General features: G+C 52.1%; 1 protein-coding gene across 1 annotated transcript; it reads left to right on the top strand.

Annotated features, from left to right (window-relative positions):
• Positions 1-6,900: 6,900 nt before the first annotated feature.
• On the top strand, positions 6,901-7,093 carry LOC308235044 (small ribosomal subunit protein uS14-like; the record flags this gene model as incomplete). The annotated part of the gene is made up of 1 exon (XM_080643663.1): positions 6,901-7,093. The coding sequence occupies one exon, from the start codon at positions 6,901-6,903 to the stop codon at positions 7,069-7,071; it is 171 nt and encodes a 56-aa protein (XP_080499789.1). The 3' UTR covers positions 7,072-7,093.
• Positions 7,094-27,432: the final 20,339 nt, after the last annotated feature.

Below are 27,432 nucleotides of genomic sequence, written 5' to 3'. Positions count from 1 at the left end.
AGTTACCCAATGTTTACTACAGGTGCCAGGCCCGGATTTGATGCTGTACCTGCATTATTATTTCATTTAATCCTTTCCGCACCCTGAGATGGTTTAACCACCTATTTAATGGGGAGGAAATCCAGGCTCAGAGACTCAACGTGAATTGAATGATTGTAGAGTTGATAAAGGCAGGGCTGGAAGTCAAACCCATGTGTCTCTAACCACAGAGCTCTGGCTTCTAATGTCAGGCTCTGCTGCCTCCTAGAGGGTGGAACGGGGCATTCGTACCCACTAAAAGGGGCTAGATGTTACTGTGGGTAACAGGCCCAAGCTTTAGTGCTTACCCTAAAGAAGGTATCTTTCTCCTTCACACCACACGAACACCCTGCTTTCCCTGGGACTGGGATAAAGTACAAGCACCATGTTGGTACCTACTACATGTTATCAGAAATGGAAAGGGAGGATGGCTAGTCTCAGTGTTTCTAGACACTTCTGTTAGAGGTAACAGACTTCACTCCCACCACATTTCACTGGTCAAAATACATCACAGGGCTGCCGCAAACACCAAGGGCTCAGTAGGAGAACCTGACATACTTGACGGGCCCCATTAAGGCAAGTGCGTGGAAGCAGCCTCTTTTGGGGCTGTGAAGGGTCCGGGAGTGATGCTCTGAGTAGACGCCGGCACCTTCCTCTACCAGGTGTCAGCCTAGCTTTCACATGGGCAATGGACTGACCTGCTCTTCAGGGACTAGCAGTCCCACCTGACGCTCCCAGCCCTCTCCAGGTGTATCCAGTTCCTCATTACTGAGGGGGACTTAGGGGCCCTGGAGTCTTCCCCCACAGCTGTTCCCATATGCACCCACCCACTCATTCCTTCCCAGGCATCCAGGATCCTACAGCATTTTCATGAAGGCCCAGAGTCCTCCACAGACAGCCCCCTCCACACTCTGTATCTCCTTCTGTCCTCAGAGTCTTCCCCAATTCCCCACCTCCCCACAGCCTGGGATTCTATGAAAGTAACCTTCACTTCATCCATCCTTGGAGCCTGAGATGGGATCCCCCAGAGGAACACCAGACACCTGGAAGAGCAGAGGCATTAAGGGCTCAGCCTGCAGGAGGGGAAAGAACACACTGTCCTCTCCATCACCCCGGAAGAGAATGCCCATGCATTTGCTGGTTTCTAGGGCGCAGAGACACACAAACTCACAGGAAACACACAGACTCCACAAGCACAGAAACACGGGTACAGAACAGCCCAGCATCACATCACAGTTCAGAAGTCTCTGAGCCTCGTCCAGCATCCCCCACTGCTCCTGAGAGAAGACAATGGCCACAACCTCAAACCTCATATCCTGTCATGAAGGGGAAAGCTCAGTCCACGATCAGCTTCTTTCCTAAGATTCCAAGTATATAATATCTCTGACCCTCCACATTCATCTACTGCCTCTGCTCCCACATTGGAGAAGATAGCAGGCCTTGGTCCCAAGAAAGTGACTTGCTTCTTAAATTCCTACTGATATTTTGTCTTCCCACAACAATAAAGGCAGTTGAGCAGAGAGAAGATACCTGAGCTCTGGGCCTCACTTGTAGGCCACAGTGCCTGTTGTCAATAGAGTGGGTGTCAAGAACATAGGGTAGGGAGAGATACTGGCCATAAAGGGACTATGAGTGATTGACACTGGTTATGTCGGGCAGTCTCCCAGAAGGTCCCTCCAAGACACCAAAAACATGGCATCACAATTCACTCTTACACCCCCAAACCCAGGGTGCTGAGGCCATCACTCTGCACTCCCTGATGCACACAGTTCTTTGAACCACACCTCTCTCTCACAGCTGCATTCCCACAGGGACAACTTCAAAGATAACACAGATTTTCCGGGGCGAGGACACCTTGTTTGCTAATCACCTTCTTTTCCAAAATTGAAGCTCATCTCCTCCATAATCTGTTTCTCTTTTCCCCTCTCCCTTATGCATGCCAGTGTAGATTTTCAAGCCCGGGTAATACGGATGTATGCTATCTCACTCCTACGGATCACTGTGCCAGCCATCACAACAAATGGAAGGTGGGTAGATAAATGACATCTAAGCTACAGACCTGGTAGTTGCACCACAACACCCCTCTTTTCAGGAAATTGGCCTAAAATTCCCCTTATTGCCCTAACCGGCTTTGCTCAGTGGATAGAGCATCAGCCTGCAGACTGAAGGGTCCCAGGTTCAATTCCGGTCAAGGGCATATGCCTTGGTTGCAGGCACATCTCCAGTGGGGGGTGTGCAGGAGGCAGCTGATTGATGTTTCTCTCTCATCGATGTTTCTAACTCTCTATCCCTCTCCCTTCCTCTCTGTAAAAAATCAATAAAATATATTTCAAAAATGAAAAAATTAAATTAAATTCCCCTTATTGTATCACCCAGACCCTACCAGAAATGAGTTCACCCATCATTCAGGGCTCTGTGGCCATGAATTCACACTCCCTCTCCACGTGCACATCACTCTTTCTCCCACACCTCTCTCACACCTGCACTCCCACAGCCCAGCCCCCATAGGCATCTCCTTGGCCTCTTACTCATTACTCAGCAGGTGTGGTCAGGAGAATGCTTGCCAAATTCAAACAGGATCCAGTACTGCCCAGACTCTGAGAGTCCACACTCCTAGTGGCAGCCTGGAGTCCTGCTATGAAGGCTTCTCTCCATGACCATTTTTTCCTTCAACCTCACCTATTGAGAACCACAATCAGATCTCAGATACCAGAGCGCACCTGCCCTGGTGCTGCACTCGATGTCCCTTCACCAGGCACAGCCCACATCTCTCCACTTACCTGTCACTCAAGTCCCAGCCCCGATGGCCCTGTGCACCGAGCCCAGTGAGTCTCACAGGTGACCACTCAAGCCTCTAAGCTAACCCACGAGACTGACTACAACACTCCAGACCACACCAAGGGTCACAGCAAAACCCTGGTGAGTGTTTAGAGAAGTAAATATGTACCAGCCTGAGTCTCATCTTGTGAGAATTACTCTTCGGTCTCCAATTCATCTCATGTCCACTCATCTTTTAAAGGCCTTGGCCACCGGGAAACCATTATCTCTCCCTGACATTCTACATGACCACTTCCATCCCTTTGCTGTGTTGTGACACCCACCTCCCACAAACAGGGGCTCCAGCAGGAAAGCCAGTCCTCAGGGTCACACTGATCCTCTGAGCTACTAAGACCATTACCATCCTGACCATGATTCCCTGTATTAAAGTGATTCACAGTCCTGGCTCATGTGTCTCAGTTGACTGAGCGTCAACCCATGCACGGAGAGGTCACAGATACATACCAGTCCCAGTCAAGTCCCCTGCCTGGGGTTGGGACTGGATTCCCATAGCGGTCATGCAGGAGAGAACTGATTCTTGTTTCTTTCTCATGGATGTTTGTCTGTCTCTCTCCCTCTCCCTTCCTTTCTACATCTAAAATCAGAATAAAAGTATATATAGATATATATTTATTTTTTATATTAAATTATTTTTAAAATATTTTTTATTGATTTCACAGCGGAAAAGAGAGGAAGAGTTAGAAACATCAATGATGACAATCATTGATCAGCTGCCTCCTGAAAGCCCCTACTGTGGGTTGAGCCCCCAACCCCGGCATGTGCCCTTGACCAGAATCAAACCTGGGACCCTTCAGTCCGTAGGCCGACGCTCTAGCGGCTAGACCTATATTTTCCCTGACAAAGATCAACTTCGATCTTCTTTACTGAGCCCATTTGCCTTTTTGCCTCTAAGATAACATATCTGTGAGATGTCTGAGTAACTTGTAACTTCCTTTTTACCCCGGACCCCTCAGGGCACAACAAATGGCACTGGGACATTCCTCATTATTATTGTTATCAAGTTCATTGTCAACGATTAATTACGTTAAAGCATCCTGCATCCATCTCTGTAAAAGAAGCACATGCCCATCATTTCCCTTTTCACCCTATCCCAGAGGTTTCCCCGCTTTGCTTTATCTATCCCACCTCCCTAATCTATCCCCAATGAATTTCATGTAACTCCCCTACGTCCCTTTCCTTTGACTGCGATGTATAAACACAGATGTAACCCTCCATTCTTGGGAGCATTATCTCAGTTCCTTGAGGTTCTGCTTCCCAGCATGTGTGGACAGTTTGGCTCAAATAAATTCACAGAAATTCTTCACAGGTTTCAATGTTTGTTTGTTTTTTCGTTAACGGTACCTTTTCCTGGGAGGACCCCCCACATCGCACTCCACCCGTTGCCAAAACCAGGGTCCGCTTCCTAAAGCCCTAGTCGTGGCCTCAGGACTCTGGGCTGAGTGTCTGCCGGTCCCGGGGCAGGAAGAGGGGGGGACAGTCCCAGGACCCCACAACTCAGAGGCCACCATAGTGTGAGGCCCTGACAGCAGCCCCACAGCCCAGCCCCTCAGCGGCTCTGCACCTGCAGGAACCTGTGGGGACGGAAGGCCTGTGGAGGGCCTGGCACCCACCGCCAGGACCCAGGGGCTCCGGCTGCTCAGGGCCCTGGCCCAGCCCCGGGGCCGGTGACGCCCGCACCCCTCGGGGCTCAGGGTCCCTCTGTGGTTCCCACCGCCCACAGCCCCGTCCCCTGAGGAGGAAGGGACGCTCCTCCCGGAACCGCCTCTCCTCCTCGCTGTCGCCTTTAGACACAAACAGGCCTGGGCTCCCCACCTCCCGGCTCAGCCCCCCACGGCCTTCCCCGGGGCATCGCAGCCCGTCGCCCTCCTCCCCTCACCCCCTGCGTCCCCCACGGGCACTCACTGCTCTGGGCGCTGCGACCTGGGCTGCGGGGCCTGAGCGGCGCCGGCCCCGAGGCTGGAGGGCCGATGGGGTGAGGCCGAGTCGAACTCGGAAAGCAGAGAGGAGTCTGGGAGGCACCGACGCCCCAATCCTGGCTTTTCGGGGCTCAACGAGCCTCAGAGACACCCCGCGCAGCGAGGACGCTGCCTCCCACCCGTCTCCGACCTGGGACCAGCTCCCGACCGGTGCGCTGAACCGCGTGAGTCCAGTGAACAGAAGAATTCAAAATGTCCGCCGCGAGGAGGATGCCGGAAGTCCCGCCCTAACCGGATGCGAAGGCAATGTAATTCTCTTTACCTGCGCCTACGTGGGCGCATTGCTTTCTGGGTAATGTAGTTTTCTCAACCGCCCAGGGGACAGTTTGCATCCCAGCTAATGACTTTGGTGAATAAAGATGTTGTGGTCCGCCAGGCAGCACTGCGGGAGGACAAGTAGGAGCCGGAGCCTGGTTACCTGGGACAGACTGACAGATCTCCCCGGGGAAGGGGTGGGGAAGGCTGGAGGGGATCCAACAAAGAATATATACACAGGGGGGAAATGGGAGGCATCTGTAACTCTAACAACAATAAAAAATACCAATAAATAAACTGTAAAATATATATATATATATATATATATATATATATATATATATATATATAAAATAAAGTAAAATAAAGTAAAATAAAATAAAATAAAATAAAATAAAATAAAATAAATTTAAAAGGACAATTAAAAAATACATATTTTATTATGTTTAAAAATTCATATAGCCCAGTTGGTGTCGCTCAATGGTTGAGCATCAACCTCTGAACCAGGTCATAGTAAAATTCCCAGTCGGGGCACATGTCTGGATTGTGGGCTCCATTCCCAGAGATTCTCTCTCATCATTGATAATTTTTTCTCTCTCTCTTCCTCTCCCTTTCTCTCTCTAAAATCAATAAATAGCCCTAACCGGTTTGGCTCAGTGGATAGAGTGTCGGCCTGAAGACTGAAAGGTCCCAGGTTCGATTCTGGTCAAGGGCAAGTAACCTGGTTGCGGGCACATCCCCAGTGGGGGGTGTGCAAGAGGCAGTTGATCGATGTTTCTCTCTCATCAATGTTTCTAACTCTCTATCCCTCTCCCTTCCTCTCTGTAAAAAAGCAATAAAATATATTTTTTTAAAAAAATAATAATCAATAAAATATATTTTTTTAAAAATGTAACCCTAGCCAGTTTGGCTCAGTGGATAGAACGTCAGCCTGAGGACTGAAGGGTCCTGGGTTCAATTCCCATCGGTGGCACATGCCTGGGTTGCAGACTCAGTCCCCAATGGGGGGCATGCAGGAGGCAGCTGATCAATGATTCTCTCTGGTCATTGATGTTTCTGTCTCTCTCCCTTTCCCTTCCTCTCTGAAATCCATAAAAATATATTTAAAAAAGAAAAAATATGCCTTAGCCGGTGTGGCTCAGTGGATAGAGCGTCAGCCTGCGGACTGAAGGGTCCAAGGTTCGATTCCGGCCAAGGGCACATGCCCCGGTTGTGGGCTCAATGCCCAATAGGGAGCGTCAGGAGGCAGCCAATCAATGATTCTCTCTCATCAGGGATGTTTCTCTCTCTCTATCCCTCTCCCTTCCTCTCTGAAATCAATAAAGAAATATATTTTTAAAAAAAAGAAAAAGAAAAAGAAACAAAATGTAGAGGTAGGATAGAACCAGCAACAGCAGAGAGAGTAGGCAGGGCTCCTTGGACTCTAGGGACGTTCTGGGAAATAAGGGAGCCAAAGCGGGGCTGCTGTGAGCTTACTGCACAATCTGAGAAAAGGCCTTGAGTGCAAATTCTTCCCTGGTTGCAGGTTGGGTGGGGACGCTTAAAAGCTCAGAAGAGCCAGGCCAGTGTGGCTCACTGGTTGAGCATCAACCTATGTACCAGGAGGTCACAGTTTGATTCCTGATCAAGGGCACAGGCCATGATTGTGGGTTTGATCCCCAGTAGGGGGCGTGCAGGAGGCAGCTGATCAGTGATTCTCTCTCATCATTGGTGTTTCTATCACTCTCTCCCTCTTCCTTCTCAGAAATCAATAAAAATATATTTCTAAAAATAATAAATAAGCCTTTTGCCTCGTTGCTACAGAGTGTGCAAGATGGGTCACCGGCAACTCTACTGGAGCCATCCGAGGAAATTCAGGCAGGGTTCTCGTTCCTGCCGCGTCTGCTCAAAACGCCACGGTCTGATCCGGAAGTACGGCCTCAACATGTGCCGCCAGCATTTCCGTCAGTACGCGAAGGACATAGGTTTTATTAAGTTGGACTAAATGAACTTCCGTGAATGGGTCATTCAAGACATCTACCTTATGACACAATGCTATCTCTTTGTACATAAAATAATAATAAAAACCCTTCAAATAATAATAATAATAAATAATAAATAATAAATCCTATATAATAAAAGCCTAATATGCAACACGACAGAGCTTCCAGCAGAACGACCCGTCACTAAGATGCACACAGACCACCAGGGGGCAGACACTCAATGCATAAGCTGCCCCCAATCTGCAGGCCCCAGGCCAGCCAAGGCGGGTGCTGGGGGGGTGAGGGGGGGCAGCAGCGATTGATCACCCCACAGATTGGCCCAGATCACCGGACAGGCCTAGGGACCTTACCTGTATATGAATTTTGTGCATCAGGCCTCCAGGAAATAAATAAAAGAAGGATGTGGACAGAGATTGGGGTTACAGGTAGGATTTGTGTCCTGGGGTTGGGCCTAGTTGTATTCCCACCTCGGGCCAGGCCAGCGCGGCCATGGGTGAGCCTGAGGAGGGAGAGTGGGGGGAACGTGAAGGATTAAAGAAGACAGACAAGAGAATAAAGCTGGGGCTAGGTGGGAGGGTGCCCTCTGATGGAGAGACGGTGCCACGGTCTGCAAGCCGAGGCTTTATTTTATAGCCAGATTCCAGGAGGCAAAGGAAGGGCGTGGTCAAGATGCTTACAACGTTCTCTTGGGCTTTGCATCTACTCAATTCCATGCACCTGAACTCCATCAAGCCTGGTTTACCTGCTGCACCTCCCGAAACCCAAATCACGTAGCCACCTGGGTGCCGATGTCCACACCACCTCAGACACATTTCTGGATTTTAAGAAATAAACAACACACTTTTACTTATTCAACAACTATTTATTGGTGATTGGAAACGTATCAGCCACTTTCTAGGGCACATGCGGGAGGGGCGGGGGTTGGACTTGACCCCCAGTGGGGGGCATGCAGGAGGCAGCTGATCAATGATTCTCTCTGGTCATTGATGTTTCTCTCTCTCTCCCTCTCCCTTCCTCCCGGATATCAATAAAAATACAAAATAAAATAAATAAAATAAATATATCTACACAGACACATATTACAGGGAGGAAGCACTGGGCATGGTGTCCCTGGATGTGGAGGCCCGGGACATGGAGGCCCTGGATGTGGAGGCCCGGGACATGGAGGCCCTGGATGTGGAGGCCCGGGGCCTGGAGTCCCCGGATGTGGAGGCCGGGGATGCGGAGTCCCTGGTCGTGGAGGCCCTGGGCATGGAGGCCCTGGATGTGGAGGCCCCGGATGTGGAGGCCCCGGATGTGGAGGCCCCGGATGTGGAGGCCCCGGATGTGGAAGCCCCAGATGTGGAGGCCGGGGATGCGGAGGTCCCGGATGCGGAGGTCCCGGATGCAGAGGTCCCGGATGCGGAGGCCCCGGATGCGGAGTCCCCCAGCTCAGAGGCCCTCCTCTGGTGCATCCGCATGTGGCGGTGGTAGGTGGAGGACTGGCGGTAGGACCTCCCGCACTGAGCGCACGCGTAGGGCTTGGCGCCCGTGTGGATGCGCTCGTGCGCGCGCAGGTTGGTCCGGTGGCTGAAGGCGCAGGCGCAGCGGCCGCAGCGGAAGGGCCGCTCCCGCGCGTGGATCCGCTGGTGCACGTGCAGGTCCGAGGCCTGGAAGAAGCCTTTGCCGCACGTGGCGCAGACGCAGGGCCGCTCGTTGTTGTGTCTCCTCTGGTGGAGCCGGAAACGCGACAAGTACCGGAAGGTCCGGGGGCACCGGTCACACGAGTACAGCTTCCGGGCGCTGCCGGGGCTTCCGCTCCCCTCCTCCCGGGTCTCCTTCCGGTGAGGCTCTTCCTGGGCCGTGGAGGCGCCCGGACTTGCTGCTCTGGGGCTGCGGGGACTCCCCCAGGACGCAGCGCCCCCTGCGGGCCCCGGGCAGCTCTCCCCCTGGAGGATGAGCAGGGGTTGGGGGTCTTCGGTGGAAAGGCTGCCGCCACGTTCCCCGGCGTCGCCTGTGGGATAAAGGGGGTCCGTGAGGCTGCGCCCGAGTCCCAGGCAGTTTGGTTCAGGCCAGCGGTCGGCAAACTCATTAACCAACAGAGCCAGATGTCAACAGGACAAGGATTGACATTTCCTTGGAGAGCCACATTTTTTACACCTAAACTTCTTCTAATGCCACTTCTTCCAAATAGACTGGCCCAGCCCTGACCGGTGTGGCTCAGTGGATAGAGCGTCAGCCTGCGGACTGAAGGGTCCCGGGTTCGATTCCGGACGAGGGCATGTACCTTGGTTGCGGGCACATCCCCAGTAGGAGGTGTGCAGGAGGCAGCTGATGGATGTTTCTCTCTCATCGATGTTTCTAACTCTCTATCCCTCTCCCTTCTTCTCTGTAAAAAATCAGTAAAATATATTTTTTTAAAAAAATAGACTCGCCCAAGCCGTGGTATTTTGTGGAAGAGCCACACTCAAGGAGCCAAAGAGCCGCAGGTGGCTCGCGAGCCGCGGTTTGCCGACCACGGGTTCACTGGATAGAGCATCAGCCTGCGGACGGAAAGGTCCCAGGTTTGATGGCCCAGGACCTGGGTTGTGGGGAGATTTTTCTTTTGGGGGGTCGTTATTGATGTTTCTTTTTTTTTTTTTTAATATATTTCGTTATTGATTTCAGAGAGGAAGGGAAAGAAACATCCATGATGAGAGAGAATCATGGATCGGCCGCCTCCTGCACGCCCCCTACTGGGGATCAAGCCCGCCACCCAGGCATGTGCCCTTGGCTGGAATCGGACCCGGGAACCTTTCAGTCCGCAGGCTGAGGCTCTATCCACTGAGCCACACCAGCCAGGGCTCCCCACCCCTTTTTAGAAAATATTTTTATATATTTTAGAGAGGAAGGGAGAGGGAGAGAAGGATAGAAACATCAATAATTGCCCTGGCCGACTTGGCTCAGTGGATAGAGCATCGACCTGTGGACTGAAAGGTTCCCGGGTTCGATTCCAGCCAAGGAGGTTGTGGGGCTCAATCCCCAGTAGGGGGCGTGCAGGAGGCAGCGATCAATGATTCTCTCTCATCATGGATGTTTCTATCTCTCTCTCCCTCTCCCTTCCTCTCTGAAATCAATAAAAATATTTTAAAAAAAAGGTGGGGGAGGCTGGGGTAAGGTCAATGGGGGAAAAAATTAAAGGAGATATATGTACTACTATATGTAATACTTTCAACAATAAAAATAATAATAAAATAAAATGGGATATTTGTTCAATCTCAAAAAAAAAAGAGTAATCCTTAAAGCACACACACTTACTAGTAAAGTAAAAGGAAAACTACACACACACAAATATATGTTTTTTTTATTATTTTTTTTTTTTAAAGATCCACTTTGAAAGCAAAACAGCCCTAGCCGGTCTGGCTCAGTGGTAAAGCATCGGCCTGCGGACCAAAGGGTTCAATTCTGGTCAAGGGTACATTCCTGGGTTGCAGGCTCCTCCCCAGCCCAGGCCCTGGTCAGAGCTAGTTCTGGAGGCAACCAGTGATGTCTTTCCCTCACATCCATGTCTCTTTCTGTCTCTCCCTCTGCCTTCCACTCTCTATAAAAATCATTTGAAAAATATCCCAAGGAGAGGATTAGCAGCAACAACATAAAAAGAAATAAATAAAACCTTTTAAAAATAAAAATAAATACAAAATAAAATAAATAACAGAAACTGTACCCAAGGCAGAGTCCACACAGACCAGCCCTCCGGTACCTGGGTCCTCCTGGCTCACCTGGTCCCGTTGGCTCGGATGTGTCTGTGGGAGTCCGGGAGGGTGTCCCCGGGGTGAGCTCTGTGGGGGCTGCTGCTGAGTGCTGCTCCCTGAAGTAGGCCACGACCTGTCCTAAGGACATGTTCTCCGAAAACAGGGCTTCCTTCCCCTGCATTTGGACACGGACCTGCGAACACAGCCTGGTCACTGTCAGCGCCGCATCCGCACGGCCACGGAACCCTTGGTGGGAACCATCCCCCTCCAGCTTTCCCACGACCCCTCGCTGCCTGCACCCAAGCCCACGGTCCTGCCCTTTCTGAGGGAGGAAGCAGCTCTCCTTCAGTCGTTTCTAATCCTGGAGGTTTCTGATCAATCGTGAATGGCTTTTATTTTTATTTTTTTAATCCTCACCCAGGTATATTATTCCATGGATTTTTGGAGTGGATGCCGGACCTGGCATGGCTCCGTGGTTGAGCATTGACCTTTGAATCAGTTCGATTCCCAGTCAGGGCACATGCCCAGGTTGCAGGCTCCATCCCCGGGAGAGGGCGTTCAAAAGGCAGCTGATCAATGATTCTCTCTCATCATTGGTGTTTCTCTCTCTCCCTCTCTGAAGTTAATAAATATATATACATATATTTATTTTTTTTTAAGCATTCCCTTGATGAGGACTAATAACTGGGCCTACAGTAGCTCCTTGTCCACTTCCAGGCCCCCCCGAATAGAATGTACAATTCCTTTCTCTGCTCTGTCCCTCCCCACAGGGGTCAGAACCGTCCACTCACCAAGTCGGCTGGGCTCAGTTCCTCATCACCCAGGTCCTCCATGAATGACTCCAGGTCTCTGCCACTCGACTCCCACTTCTCCAGCCACATGGCCCTTTCTCTGTGGGGCCTCTTGACCAGGAACTGCTCCAGCGCCAGACAGAAAATCATCTCCTGCTTGCTGTTCCTCTCCGGCTGCAGCCAGGAGCAGAAGGCCTGACAGAGGCTCCGCATCTCCGCCCTCCCTTGCCCGTGGCCGCTGTGGTTCAAGGAGAGGAGCCCGGGGCTGAGGAAGCTGACCTCCGCGACCTCCTCTCCCACCTGGTCCGCAGGTCCTCGGCGAGATCTAAACTCTAGGTTTCCTGACCAAGGACCGTTCCAGGCCGGTTCACCTTGAGATGCCATTCTGAGATACAAAGAGAAAAGTTCAGATCCAGATAAACTCATGCCTGAGTTCCACCAGACACTTTAAGAAAGAAAGAATTCCTCCCGAAACCGGTTTGGCTCAGTGGATAGAGCGTCGGCCTGTGGACTGAAGGGTCCCGGGTTTGATTCCGGTCAAGGGCACGTACCTTGGTTGCGGGCACATCCCCAGTGGGTGGTGTGCAGGAGGCAGCTGATCGATGTTTCTCTCTCATCGATGTTTCTAGCTCTCTATCCCTCCCCCTTCCTCTCTCTGTAAAATATCAATAAAATATATTTTAAAAAAAGAAAAGAAAGAAAGAATTCCAATTTTACATAAACTCTCCTGGAACAGGAGAAAATAAAGTGGAGCCCTAGTTCGTTTGGCTCAGTGGATAGAGTGTCAACCTGAGGACTAAAGGGTCCCAGGTTTGATTCTGTCAAGGGAATGAACTTCCGTGGCAGGCTCCTCCCCTGCCCGGTCCCTGGTTGGGGCTCATGCAAGAGGCAACTGAATGATGAGTTTCTCTCACATCGATGTTTCTCTCTGTCTTTCCCACTCTCTTCCACTCTCTCTAAAAGTCAATGAAAAAATATCCTCAGGCCTTAACTGGTTTGGCTCAGTGAATAAAGCGTCGGCCTGCAGACTGAAGGGTCCCGGGTTCGATTCCGGTCAAGGGCACGTACCTTGGTTGCGGGCACATCCCCAGTGGGAGGTGTGCAGGAGGCAGCTGATCGATGTTTCTCTCTCATCGATGTTTCTAGCTCTCTATCCCTCTCCCTTCCTCTCTGTAAAAAATCAATAAAATATATTTTAAAAAAATATATATCCTCAGATGAGGATTAACAACAACAACAAAGTGGAAAAAAATAAGACAAGAAAAAAAATGGAAAACATTCCCTTTTTGGTTAAGGAGTTAAGTTCGGTAGCTCCCTCATAGCAAAACCTTACCAATACATTAAAGAAAGCAACTCTCGCCCTGACGGGTTTGGCTCAGTGGATAGAGCATTGGCCTGCGAACGGAAGGGTCCCGGGTTCCATTCTGATCAAGGGCACATGCCCAGGTTGTGGGCTTGATCCCCAGTGGGGGGCATGCAGGAGGCAGCCGATCTATGATTCCCTCTTATCATGGATGTTTCTATCTCTCTATCCCTCTCCCTTCCTCTCTGAAATCAATAAAATAAAACAAAAACAACTCTACAGGCCAGTCTCTCAGGAATGTACGTGTGAAAATCCAAAGCGAATCAAAGGATATGTTTCCACTGATTTTTCAGAGAGTGGAGGGGAGAGGGAGAGACAGAGAAACATCGATGTAGGAGAGACAGGTCCATTGGTTGCCTCCTGCACATACCCTGGACCGGAATCCAACCCCGGATCCTTCCATCTGCAGGTGGACGCTCTATCCCAGGGGTCCTCCAACTTTTTAAACAGGGGGCCAGTGCCCTGTCCCTCAGACCGTGGGTGGGCCGGACTATAGTTTTAAAAAAAACACCTATGAACAAATTCCTATGCGCACTGCAGGCCCGGAACGCGTCGGCTGCTAAGCAGGACAGGTAGCGGCACCCGGCGGGCCGGATCCATGTCCTCGGCGGGCCGCATGTGGCCCACGGGCCATAGTTTGAGGACCCCTGCAGCAAAACAGGGCAAAAGATTTGTGTTTTTTGTTTTTTTTTTTAAGTAAGTGCCATTCCACAAAACCGGAAAAATGTGGATGTGGGTGGTATGTATAGGTGGGCACAGACAGATCTGATCGGTTTCAGAGAATGGATGTTCCGGAAACTTCCGGGCCCACCTCCCCCGGCCATCTCCTCCGATTACCTACCAGACCTCCACAGCCAGAGGCAAAGGCTGATTTCCGAAAGAAAACTCAAAGCAGAAAATTCTTTCCCTAATCCATTAATCAGAGCCTCCGGGCCAGCTCGACAAAATGCTAATCTGTTCAGGTCCCACTGCACTTTTTTTTTAAAATATATTTTATTGATTTTTTACAGAGAGGAAGGGAGAGGAATGAGAATCAGAAACATCCATGGGAGAGAAACATCAGTCAGCTGCCTCCTGCACACCCCCCACTGGGGATGTGCCAGCAACCAAGGTACATGCCCTTGACCGGAATCGAACCTGGGACCCTTCAGTCTGCAGGCCAATGCTCTATCCATTCAGCCACACCAGCTAGGGCTCCCACTGCACTTTAATCCTCACGTGGATCCCTCTGGCTCTCAGAGAAGGGTCCCCGGTCCTTCCCAGAGCCCGAGGCCTCCCGTGCCCTGCCCCTACCCTCACCTGAGGTGTGGTGGCCGGTTCTTGCCTGTAGGGGCTCAGGGACACCTGTCTGCCCCTCTCCTGCAGGACCTGAGCCCTGTCCTCCTCAGTGTCCCCCACAAACTCTCCTCGATGACCCCAGGCACCCAGAGGCCACACGGCCAACTGGCAGACAGACGTTTGATCCCACACGGACACAGCGGTGGAGCATTACAATGGGGAAGACCTTGGAGTTTAAAACCAGACCGCACACCCGGCCGGCTCGGCTCAGTGGGTCAGTGTCAACCCATGAACCAGGAGGTCAGGGTTCGATTCCCGGTCAAGTGCACATGCCCGGGTTGCTGGCTCCATCCCCAGTGCGGGGTGTGCAGGAGGCAGCTGGTCCATGATTCTCTCTCATCACAGATGTTTCTATCTATCTCTCTCTCTCCCTCTCTGAAATCAATACAAATATTTTTTTAAAAATAAAAATAAATAAATGAAAAGTACTGAACAATGAATTTTTTCTTATTTACCCAAGGAGCATCTCTGTGATTTATTGACCTCCAGGGAGCCAAGCGAGACAGGGTTGACAGTCACTCTTTATGTATCAGCTTGTACCCTCACCCCAATCCTCACCCCGAATACCAGGGACCAACACTTTCCCAAGGTGCCATGAAAATGAGCTCCTAGAAACATGCAATGAACAGGACCACAGCCACACACACAGACTTGCCCCGGTGGGGTCCCCTGCAGTCCAGCCAGCTCCTGCCCATCTGGAGCCACAGCCAGCCCAGACCTTCCGGGGCCTAAGAGACCCCCTATCTCCGTCCCGGGGAACCCTCTCCTCACAGCCAAGCCTACATGCACATGCCTGTGCACACACTCACACACACAACGGGAACGTTGCCTTTCCTTCCCCAAACTCACCTCCTCACAGACACAGACGTTCACACTGGGTGATCCTGGCCCAACGCTGAGCTGCTGTGGGGCTTGTCTGTGGGCCCTGGTGCCTCCGATGTGCTTCCCAAGGCTCCTCCCTTTTATAGGGCCTGGGGTCCGAGATGAGATTCACGCCTGTGATTGGATAAACTCAGCCTGTGACAGATGTCCCGGGTGGCATCTAGGCCTCCAGACTCCAGCTCTAACACCTGATCTCCACGCCCCTGGCCGAGAGCGAGGGGCCATCCACACACACACACACACACACACACACACACACACATGCCTTGTCTGCAGGGGCATTGAACCTTCTCACTAAGGGGCAAGCAAAGGTGAGCATCATCTCACGGATGATCTGGTCAGGTTAGGTTATAAGGGAGTCTCCCACAGATATGGAGGGAGGGAGAGAGAGAGAAAGGGGGAGAGAGAGAGAGAGAGAGAGAGAGAGAGAGAGAGAGAGAGAGATTGAGATTTCAGAGAGGAAGGGAGAGAAAGAGAGAGAGTGGGAACGTTGCCTTTCCTTCCCCAAACTCACCTCCTCAGACACAGACGTTCACACTGGGTGATCCTGGCCCAACGCTGAGCTGCTGTGGGGCTTGTCTGTGGGCCCTGGTGCCTCTGCTGTGCTTCCCAAGGTCCCTCCCTTTTATAGGGCCTGGGGTCCGAGATGAGATTAAAGCCTGCGCTGGGGCTGAGGGAGTGGAAAGGGTTCTAAGGTGGTGTGAGCTAGAAGCATTCCCTGCCCCACCCGGCCCCACCCTGCCCGCCCCAGGGCCCTGATCAGCTTGCTGCTCAGGAGGAGGTGCAGTTGCTGCTACTGAGAGTTGGGCTCTATCAGCGATGGGTGTCTTGGGGGCCAAGGGCGAGGTCATTGATGTAGGAAGAGAAGCTGAGCAAGTCCTGGGACCGAGCACTTCCCTGAGCTGTAGGACCTGCATCCGGGACTGGTTGCCTCCTACACCAGCTGGACCCGGACCTGGGATGGAGCCCTCAACCGAGCTACATGCCTGTGACCAGAATCAAACCCAGGACCCTTTCATCCAAGGGCAGACACTTTATCCGCTGAGCCAAACGGACAGGTTTTGTTTTGTTTTTTAATATTTATTGATGGCAGAAGGGAAGGGAGAGGGAGAGACAGAAACATCAATGAGGAGAGACTCATTGATGGCCGTCTCCTGCATGCTCCCACTGGAATGGAGCCCGCAACCAGGGCATGTGCCCTGACTGGGCTTCGAACCATGACCTCCTGGCTCAGTCACTTAGCCATACAGGCCAGGCTCCTACCAACCCTCTAATTTTCCCAGATTAGAACGGGCTCCTGTACTCTCCTCCTGTGTCCTCTCTGATCAAATTATTTCCAGAATCAAACCCCTCCTACCCCCCTCCCCACCTGGATGATGGAGCTCAGTCCCCTGACCGGCCTCCCTCCTCCTGCCTGTGTCCAGTCTGTTCCCTAAGCAGCCACACGGGACCCTGGGACCCTCCTCCCTCCTCTGCCAGGATCTCCCCAAGGGCTTCCAGTCGCTGGGCTGCCTAGAGTCCAGGGGGTCCTCAAACTTTTTAAACAGGGGGCCAGTTCACTGTCCCTCAGACCGTTGGAGGGCCGGACTATAGTTTAAAAAATAAAAAAAACAATGAACAAATTCCTATGCGCACTGCGGGCCCGGGACGAGTCGGCTGCTAAGCAGGACAGGCAGCGGCACCCGGCGGGCCGGATACATGTCCTCGGCGGGCCGCATGTGGCCCACGGGCCGTAGTTTGAGGACCCCTGCAGCAAAACAGGGCAAAAGATTTGTGTGTGTTTTTTTGTTTTTTTTTAAGTAAGTGCCATGCCACAAAACTGGAAAAATGTGGATGTGGGTGGTATGGATAGGTGGGCACAGACAGATCTGATCGGTCTCAGAGAATGGATGTCCCGGAAACTTCCGGACCCACTTCCCGCGGCCATCTCGCCGATTAGCTACCTGACCTCCACAGCCAAAGGCACAGGCTGATTTCCGAAAGAAAACTCAAAGCAGGAAATTCTTTCCCTAATCCGTTAATCAGAGCCTCCGGGCCAGCTCGACAAAATGCTAATCTGTTCAGGTCCCACTGCACTTTTTTAAAAAATATATATTTTATTGATTTTTTACAGAGAGGAAGGGAGAGGGATAGAGAGTTAGAAACATCGATGAGAGAGAAACATCAATCAGCTGCCTCCTGCACACTCCCTACAGGGGATGTGCCCGCAACCAAGGTACATGCCCTTGACCGGAATAGAACCCGGGACCATTCAGTCTGCAGGCCGACGCTCTATCCATTGAGCCACACCAGCTAGGGCTCCCACTGCACTTTAATCCTCACGTGGATCCCTCTGACTCTCAGAGAAGGGTCCCCGGTCCTTCCCGGTCCCCCGAGGCCTCCCCTACCCCGCCCCCACCCTCACCTGAGGTGTGGTGGCCAGTTCTTGCCTGTAGGGGTTCACGGACACCTGTCTGCCCCTCTCTTGCAGGACCTGAGCCCTGTCCTCCTCAGTCTCCCCCACAAACTCTCCCAGATGACCCCAGGCACCCAGAGGCCAAACGACCAACTGGCAGACAGACGTTTGATCCCACACGGACACAGCGGTGGAGCATTACGATGGGGAAGACCTTGGAGTTTAAAACCAGACCGCGCACCCGGCCGGCTCGGCTCAGTGGGTCAGTGTCAACCCATGAACCAGGAGGTCAGGGTTCGATTCCCAGTCAGGGCCCATGCCCCAGTTGCTGGCTCCATCCCCAGTGTGGGGCGTGCAGGAGGCAGCTTATCCATGATTCTCTCTCATCACGGATGTTTCTATCTCTCTCTCTCCCTCTCTGAAATCAATACAAATATTTTTTAAAAATAAAAATAAATAAATGAGAAGTACTGAACAATAAATTATTTCTTATTTACCCAAGGAGCATCTATGTGATTTATTGACCTCCAGGGAGCCAAGCCCGAGAGGGTTGATAGTCACCCTTTAAATGTCACCTTCTACCCTCACCTCAATTCCCAACCCTCAACTCACACACCAGGGACCAACACTTTCCCAAGGTGCCATGAAAATGAGCTCCTAGAAACATACAATGAACAGGACCACAGCCACACACACACAGACTTGCCCCGGTGGGGTCCCCTGCAGCCCAGCCAGCTCCTGCCCAGCTGGGGCCACAGCCAGCCCAGACCTTCCGAGGACTGAGAGACCCCCTATCTCCGTCCCGGGGAACCCTCTCCTCACAGCCAAGCCTACATGCACATGCCTGTGCACACGCTCACACACACAACGGGAACGTTGCCTTTCCTTCCCCAAACTCACCTCCTCACAGACACGGACCTTCACGCTGGGTGATCCTGGCCCAACGCTGAGTTGCTGTGGGGCTTGTCTGTGGGCCCTGGTGCCTCCGATGTGCTTCCCAAGGCTCCTCCCTTTTATAGGGCCTCGGGTCCCAGATGTGATTCACGCCTGTGATTGGATAAACTCAGCCTGTGACGGGTGTCCGGGGTGGCATCTAGGCCTCCAGACTCCAGCTCTAACCCCTGATCTCCACCCCCCTGGGCCAGAGCAAGGGGCCATCCTCACACACACGCCTTGTCTACGGGGGCATCGGACCTTCTCACTAAGGGACAAGGAAAGGTGAGCATCATCTCATGGATGATCTGGTCAGGTTAGGTTATAAGGAAGTCTCCCACAGATATGGAGAGAGAGAAAGAGAGAGAGAGAGAGAGAGAGAGAGAGAGAGAGAGAGAGAGAGATTTCAGAGAGGAAGGGAGAGAAAGAGATAGAGAGATAGAGTGGGAACATTGCCTTTCCTTCCCCAAACTCACCTCCTCAGACACGGACGTTCACGCTGGGTGATCCTGGCCCAACGCTGAGCTGCTGTGGGGCTTGTCTGTGGGCCCTGGTGCCTCTGCTGTGCTTCCCAAGGTCCCTCCCTTTTATAGGGCCTGGGGTCCGTGATGAGATTAAAGCCTGTGCTGGGGCTGAGGGAGTGGAAAGGGTTCTAAGGTGGTGAGAGCTAGAAGCATTCCCTGCCCCACCCGGCCCCGCCTGGCCCCTCCCTGCCCCGCCCTGGGGCCCTGCTGAGCATGTGGCTCAAGAGGAGGTGCAGCTGCTGCTACTGAGAGTTGGGTTCGATCAGCCCGGGGTGTCTTGGGGGCCAAGGGCGAGGTCATTGATGTAGGAAGAGAAGCTGAGCAAGTCCCCAGGTCGAGCACTTCCCTGAGCTGTAGGACCTGCATCCGGGACTGGTTGCCTCCTACCCCAGCTGGACCAGGACCTGGGATGGAGCCCTCAACCGAGCTACATGCCTGTGACCAGCATCAAACCCAGGACCCTTTCATCCAAGGGCAGACACTTTATCCATTGAGCCAAACGGACAGGTTTTGTTTTGTTTTTTAATATTTATTGATGGCAGAAGGGAGAGGGAGAGGTAGAGACAGAAACAGCAATGAGGAGAGACTCATTGATGGCCGTCTCCTGCATGCTCCCACTGGAATGGAGCCCGCAGCCAGGGCATGTGCCCTGACTGGGCTTCGAACCATGACCTCCTGGCTCAGTCACTTAGCCATACAGGCCAGGCTCCTACCAACCCTCTAATTTTCCCAGATTAGAACGGGCTCCTGTACTCTCCTCCTGTGTCCTCTCTGATCAAATTATTTCCAGAATCAAACCTCTCCTACCCTCCTCCCCACCTGGATGATGGAGCTCAGTCCCCTGACCGGCCTCCCTCCTCCTGCCTGTGTCCAGTCTGTTCCCTAAGCAGCCACAGGGGACCCTGGGACCCTCCACCCTCCTCTGCCAGGATCTCCCCAAGGGCTTCCAGTCGCTGGGCTGCCTAGAGTCCAGGGTCCTGAAACATTTTAAACAGGGGGCCAGTTCACTGTCCCTCAGACCGTGGGAGGGCCGGACTATAGTTTAAAAAAAAAAACTATGAACAAATTCCTATGCGCACTGCGGGCCCGGGACGAGTCGGCTGCTAAGGGGGACAGGCAGCGGCACCCGGCAGGCTGGATAAATGTCCTTGGTGGGCCGCATGTGGCCCGCGGGCCGTAGTTTGAGGACCCCTGGACAGTCACCCGGATGGAGGGCAGTTTCCCGCATTGGGGAGTTCCTCACACGAAGTGGCCAACAGCTGGGAGATGGTTGAATGGGGAAAAAAATGGTGCCTCTGGGGTGGAGGAGGGAGGGATGCTGGGGTTTGATCTCCTCTAACTGAGCAGGGCGTAGCGGTTGTTTTTCTAACAGGCTTTCTGAGGGCGGAAAAGCCCAGGCCTCGGGCAGTCCACTACCCGGTTCAGACCCCAAAACGGCCTTGGCGGGACCCCACCCTTCCCGGGAGCCTGTGCTGAGGCTGAGGGAGTGGAAGGGGTTCTAAGGTGAGCGAGAGAGAGAGAGAGAGAGAGAGAGATGCCTTCCCCACCCAGCCCCACACCCGCCTGCAGGCCCTGGGATTCTGGGGGGCCACGGGGAGGCTATGGACCCCGAGGGAGAAGCTGTGCAGGTCCCCGAGGTGCAGTTCCCTGAGCTGTAGGACCTGCATCAAGGACTGGTTGCCTCCTACACGTGCCCCCCCACCCCCCACACACACACCCAGGGCCTGGGATGGAGCCTGCAACCCAGCTACATGCCTGTGACCAGAATCGCACCCAGGACCCTTTCATCCACGGGCGGAAGCTTTATCCGCTGAGCCAAACCCTCAAACTTTTTGAACAGGGGGCCAGTTCACTGTCCCTCAAACCGCTGGAGGGCCGGACTATAGTTAAAAAAAATAACTATGAACAAATTCCTATCCCGGTTTGTTTTTTTTTTTTTTAATATTTATTGACCCCAGAGAGGAAAGGAGAGGGAGAGACAGAAACATCAATGAGGAGAGAATCATTGACCAGCTGCCTCCTGCACGCTCCACACTGGGGATGGAGGCCACAGACCAGGCATGTGCTCTGACATGGAATCCAACCCTGATCTCCTGGTTCATAGGTCGATGTTCAACCCCTGAACCAAGTCACACCTTACATTTCAGCTTCTACCCTCACTCACCCCAATCCTCAACCCTCAACCCACACCCTACGGACCAACACTTTCCCAAGGTGCCATTGAAATGAGTCCCTGGTAACCACAATGAACAGGACCACAGCCACACACACAGACTTGCCCAGGTGGGGTCCCCTGCAGCCCAGCCAGCTCCTGCCCAGCTGGGGCCACAGCCAGCCCAGACCTTCCAGGGCCTGAGAGACCCCCTATCTCCATCCCGGGGAACCCTCTCCTCACAGCCAAGCCTACATGCACATGCCTGTGCACACACTCACACACACAACGGGAACGTTGCCTTTCCTTCCCCAAAGTCACCTCCTCGTAGACACGGGCGTTCACGCTGGGTGATCCTGGCCCAATGCTGAGCTGCTGTGGGGCTTGTCTGTGGGCCCTGGTGCCTCCGATGTGCTTCCCAAGGCTCCTCCCTTTTATAGGGCCTGGGGTCCCAGATGTGATTCACGCCTGTGATTGGATAAACTCAGCCTGTGACGGGTGTCCGGGGTGGCATCTAGGCCTCCAGACTCCAGCTCTAACCCCTGATCTCCACCCCCCTGGGCCAGAGCAAGGGGCCATCCTCACACACACGCCTTGTCTATGGGGGCATCGGACCTTCTCACTAAGGGACAAGGAAAGGTGAGCATCATCTCATGGATGATCTGGTCAGGTTAGGTTATAAGGAAGTCTCCCACAGATATGGAGAGAGAGAAAGAGAGAGAGAGAGAGAGAGAGAGAGAGAGAGAGAGATTGAGATTTCAGAGAGGAAGGGAGAGAAAGAGAGAGAGTGGGAACGTTGCCTTTCCTTCCCCAAACTCACCTCCTCAGACACAGACGTTCACACTGGGTGATCCTGGCCCAACGCTGAGCTGCTGTGGGGCTTGTCTGTGGGCCCTGGTGCCTCTGCTGTGCTTCCCAAGGTCCCTCCCTTTTATAGGGCCTGGGGTCCGAGATGAGATTAAAGCCTGCGCTGGGGCTGAGGGAGTGGAAAGGGTTCTAAGGTGGTGTGAGCTAGAAGCATTCCCTGCCCCACCCGGCCCCACCCTGCCCGCCCCAGGGCCCTGATCAGCTTGCTGCTCAGGAGGAGGTGCAGTTGCTGCTACTGAGAGTTGGGCTCTATCAGCGATGGGTGTCTTGGGGGCCAAGGGCGAGGTCATTGATGTAGGAAGAGAAGCTGAGCAAGTCCTGGGACCGAGCACTTCCCTGAGCTGTAGGACCTGCATCCGGGACTGGTTGCCTCCTACCCCAGCTGGACCCGGACCTGGGATGGAGCCTGCAACCAAGCTACATGCCTGTGACCAGAATCAAACCCAGGACCCTTTCATCCAAGGGCAGACACTTTATCCGCTGAGCCAAACGGACAGGTTTTGTTTTGTTTTTTAATATTTATTGATGGCAGAGCGGAAGGGAGAGGGAGAGACAGAAACATCAATGAAGAGAGACACATTGACCAGCTGCCTCCTGCACGCCCCACACTGGGGATGGAGCCCACAGACCAGGCATGTGCCCTGATTGGAATACAACCCTGATCTCCTGGTTCATAGGTCGATGTTCAACCACTGAGCCAAGTCACACCTTACATTTCAGCTTCTACCCTCACCCCAGTCTTCTACCCTCAACTCACACACCAGGGACCAACACTTTCCCAAGGTGCCATGAAAATGAGCTCCTAGAAACATACAATGAACAGGACCACAGCCACACACACACAGACTTGCCCCAGTGGGGTCCCCTGCAGCCCAGCCAGCCTCTGCCCAACTGGAGCCGCAGCCAGCCCAGACCTTGCTGGGCCTGAGAGACCCCCTATCTCCGTCCCTGGGAACCCTCTCTTCATAGCCAAGCCTACATGCACATGCCTGTGCACACACTCACACACACAACGGGAACGTTGCCTTTCCTTCCCCAAACTCACCTCCTCACAGACACGGACGTTCACGCTGGGTGATCCTGGCCCAACGCTGAGCTGCTGTGGGGCTTGGCTGTGGGCCCTGGTGCCTCTGATGTGCTCCCCAAGGCTCCTCCCTTTTATTGGGCCTGGGGTCCCAGATGAGATTCAAGCCTGTGTTTGGATAAACTCAGCCTGTGATGAATCCTTGGTGGCATCCTTGCTCTTGGTCTCTTGCTGTAACACTTGGTCCAACCCACCCCCCCCCCGCCTGGGCAGGAGCGAGGGGCCATCCTCACACACACGCCTTGTCTACGGGGGCATCGGACTTTCTCACTAAGGGGCATGTGAAGGTGAGCATCCGTCCCAAGGATGTTCTGGTCAGGTTTGATCATGAGAAAGTCATATACCAGGTGTACTGGTTAATAATGTGGATTTTTTTCCTAGATGGAGTTACACATATGTTGATATATATGCAATTTGATATGTATGCTATTTTGTTGTATTGACAACAAGCTTCAAAACTTCATATGTCGCCCTAACCTGTTTGGCTCAGTGGATAGAGCGTCAGCCTGCAGACTCAAGGGTCCCAGGTTCGATTCCGGTCAAGGGCATGTACCTTGGTTGTGGGCACAGCCCCAGTAGGGGGTATGCAGGAAGCAGCTGATCGATGTCTCCCTCTCATCGATGTTTCTAACTCTCTATCCTCTCTCTTCCTCTCTGTAAAAAAAAAAAAAAAAAAAAAAAAAAAAAAAAAAAAAAACCAAAAACCTTCATGTGTCAAATTTCCTGAATTTGTTAACATCATAGATATTTTTATGCTTAAAAATGTTGAATTTCATGCCAAAAAGAGAGCATTTGTGGGAAGTTTTAATTCATTACTTTATTTTGAAGGAAAGTGCTGCTGAAAGTGATCGTATACTTCGGGAAGCTTATGGTGAACATGCTCCATCTCAAGATACTTGTGAACGCTGGTTTAAACGCTTTAAAAGTGATGATTTCGATGTGAAAGACAAAGAATGTCCAGGTCAACTGAAAAAGTTTGAAGACCAACAATGACAAGCATTATTGGATGAAGATGCGTGTCAAACTCAAAAACAACTTGCAGAAAGATTAAACGTTGCTCAGCAAACAATTTCTGACCGTTTACAAGCAATGGGAAGGATTTTAAAGGAAGGAAAACGGGTGCCACGTCAACTGAACGAAAGACAAGTGGAAAACCGAAAAGTCATCAGGAAAATGTTGCTTCAACAGCACGAAAGAAAGACTTTTTGCATCGAACTGTGACTGGCGATGAAAAGTGGATTTATTGTGAGAATCCCAAACGCACAAAATCATGGGTTGATCCAGGTCAACCATCAACATCGACTGCAAGGCCAAATCGCTTCGGAAAGAAGACAATGCTCTGCGTTTGGTGGGATCAGGAAGGTGTGGTGCATTATGAGCTTCGAACACCAGGTGAAACAGTCAATACTGATCGCTACCAACAACAAATAATCAATTTGAACCACGCTTTGATCGTGAAATGACCAGAGTGGTCCAGAAGACACAGCAAAATAATTTTGCTTCATGATGACGCACCATCACACACTTCAAAACCAGCTAAAGACACGTGAAAAGATCTTGCCTGGGAAGTATGAAACCACCCACCGTATTCACCAGCCCTTGCTCCTTCAGATGACCACTTGTTCCGATCGATGGCACACGCACTTTCTGAGCAGCCCTTCAAAACGTACGAAGAAGTGGAAAATTGGGTCTCTGAATGGTTTGCCTCAAAACAAGAGATGTTCGCCAAAACCGGTGTGGCTCAGTGGATAGAGCGTCAGCCTGCGGACTGAAGGGTCCCAGGTTCGATTCTGGTCAAGGGCATGTACCTTGGTTGCGGGCACATCCCCAGTAGGAGGTGTGCAAGAGGCAGCTGATCGATGTTTCTAACTCTCTATCCCTCTCCCTTCCTCTCTGTAAAAAATCAATAAAATATATTTAAAAAAAGAAAAAAAACCAAGAGACGTTCTATTGGGATGGTACCCACAAATTACCTGAAAGATGGGGAAATGTGTAGCTCGCGATGGACATTATTTTTTTTATTTTTATTGTTTTATTTTTTGAGATCTCAACACGGTTTATTATATTGGCCAGAATGCTCTAAATTCATGAAAGCTTTTGAGAAAATCTTCAGTTCCCAACCCTTAAAAAAAAAAGTGTGTTGAACCAGCAAAAAAGGGAAATAGGGAAGTAATGTCCTGGACAGATACAAACAGCCTCCGCCCCCAGGCCCGCCCCTGCGATGGGGCCTGAGGCCGAAGCCCACACCTAAGGTCTCACCTAGAACAGAACCCAGGGCGTGGGTCGCGGCCTCGCTCATCCCCGGAGGCAATTTCAGCTCCTAGGTGCAGTTACACATTTCACAGGCATCGTGGGAGTGTAGACCAGGGGTCCTCAGACTTTTTAAACAGGGGGCCAGTTCACTGTCCCTCAGACCGTGGGAGGGCCGGACTATAGTTTAAAAAAAACAAAACTAGGAACAAATTCCTATGTGCACTGCGGGCCCGGGACGGTCGGCTGCTAAGCAGGACAGGCAGTGGCACCCTGCGGGCCGGATCCATGTCCTCGGCGGGCCACATGTGGCCCGCGGGCCGTAGTTTGAGGACCCCTGGCAGACGTTATGTTTACCCCCCACACGGGTCAGGCTATTACAGGTTTTCTGAGTACTGTGTGTGGCACTAGAAACTTCATGCTGTATCAAGTCAGTAAAAGGTTAAGCTACTAGACCCGTGGTGGGCAAACTGGGGCTCGCGAGCCACCTGCGGCTCTTTGGCCCCTTGAGGGTGGCTCTTCCACAAAATACCACGGCCTGGGCCAGTCTATTTTGAAGAAGTGGCATTAGAAGAAGTTGAAGTTTAAAAAAATTGGCTCTCCTGCCCTGACCAGTTTGGTTCAGTGGATAGAGCGTCGGCCTGCGGACTGAAGGGTCCCGGGTTCGATTCCGGTCAAGGGCATGTACCTTGGTTGCGGGCACATCCCCAGTAGGAGGTGTGCAGGAGGCAGCTGATTGATGTTTCTCTCTCATCGATGTTTCTAACTCTCTATCCCTCTCCCTTCCTCTCTGTAAAAAAATCAATAAAATGTATTTTAAAAAGAAAGGAAGGAAGAAATCAGAATAAAATGAGATCTTTTGCCCTAACTGGTTTGGCTCAGTGAATAGAGCATCAGCCTGCAGACTCAAGGGTCCCAGGTTCGATTCCGGTCAAGGGCATGTACCTTGGTTGCGGGCACATCCCCAGTAGGAGGTGTGCAGGAGGCAGCTGATGGATGTTTCTCTCTCTTCAATGTTTCTTACTCTCTATCCCATTCCTTTGTAAAATTCAATAAAATATATTTTAAAAATCCACATTATTGACCAGTACACCTAGTACATATTTTAGGACTGGAGAGAGAAAGAAAGAGAGAGAGAGAGAGAGAGACAGAGAGAGACAGAGAGACAGAGAGAGAGAGAGAAACCTCAATGATGAGAGAGAATCATTGATCAGCTGCCTCCTGCACGCCCTACACCAGGGATCCAGCCCCAAACCCCAGCATGTGCCCTAACCAAGAATCGAATCGTGACCTCCTGGTTCACAGGTTGATGCTCAACCACTGAGCCACACCGTCCGGCCTCCTACAAATTTTCTAGTTGTCCGAGATTTGTGAATGGCGAGATGGAGGACGGTCTTGTGTTCTCTCCTGTGTTGGTCCCAGGCTGGTGAGTCCCAGGGGTCCTGGGACCCCAGAGGAGGGGCTCTGAGTCCAGCAGGGACACCACAGGAGCTGAGAGGAGGGTCCTTCCAGAGGGGAGCGGTCGGCGGTATTTTATGGGGAGAAACACATGAGGATGGATAGATGGTCGAGGACGGGTGGAGTGGAAGGGGTTCTAAAGGTGAGAGGCTCCTGGTTTGGAATCTGGCTGGGAGGGCGCTTCCCGTACTCACTTGGGGGAAACCCAGCATCTCCTTTTTCGGGTTCTTTGGGGAGGGAGTGATCACCCCCATAGCTGACCAGGGAGAGTTGGGGGGAGAGAGTGGGTGTTTCATGTTGTTGGTCTTCACCCGAGGATATGTTTCCCCATTGATTTTTAGAGAGAGTGGGAGGGAAGGCGGGAGGTGGGGGGAGAAAGAGAGGAAACATGGATTGATTGCATCCTGCACGTCCCCTAACCAGGCTGAGACCCTTAGGTGTACGGGGCCCACGTTCTAACCACAGAGCCACATGGCCAGGGCGGGAGTGGGTTTGTTTGTTTTTTTTTGGAGAGAAGAGATTTGGGCAGCAGACCAAACATGGTCTGTCTGTCCTCTCCGTTCAAGTCATATCCAGAATCAAAATCCTCCCAACTCTCCCTACTCCTCCCCACCCT

This window comes from Plecotus auritus (assembly GCF_963455305.1).
Source record: "Plecotus auritus genome assembly, chromosome: 10".
NCBI lineage: Eukaryota > Metazoa > Chordata > Mammalia > Chiroptera > Vespertilionidae > Plecotus > Plecotus auritus.
Note: the sequence above shows the minus strand (reverse complement) of the source record. Positions and strands in the feature narration are given on the sequence as shown.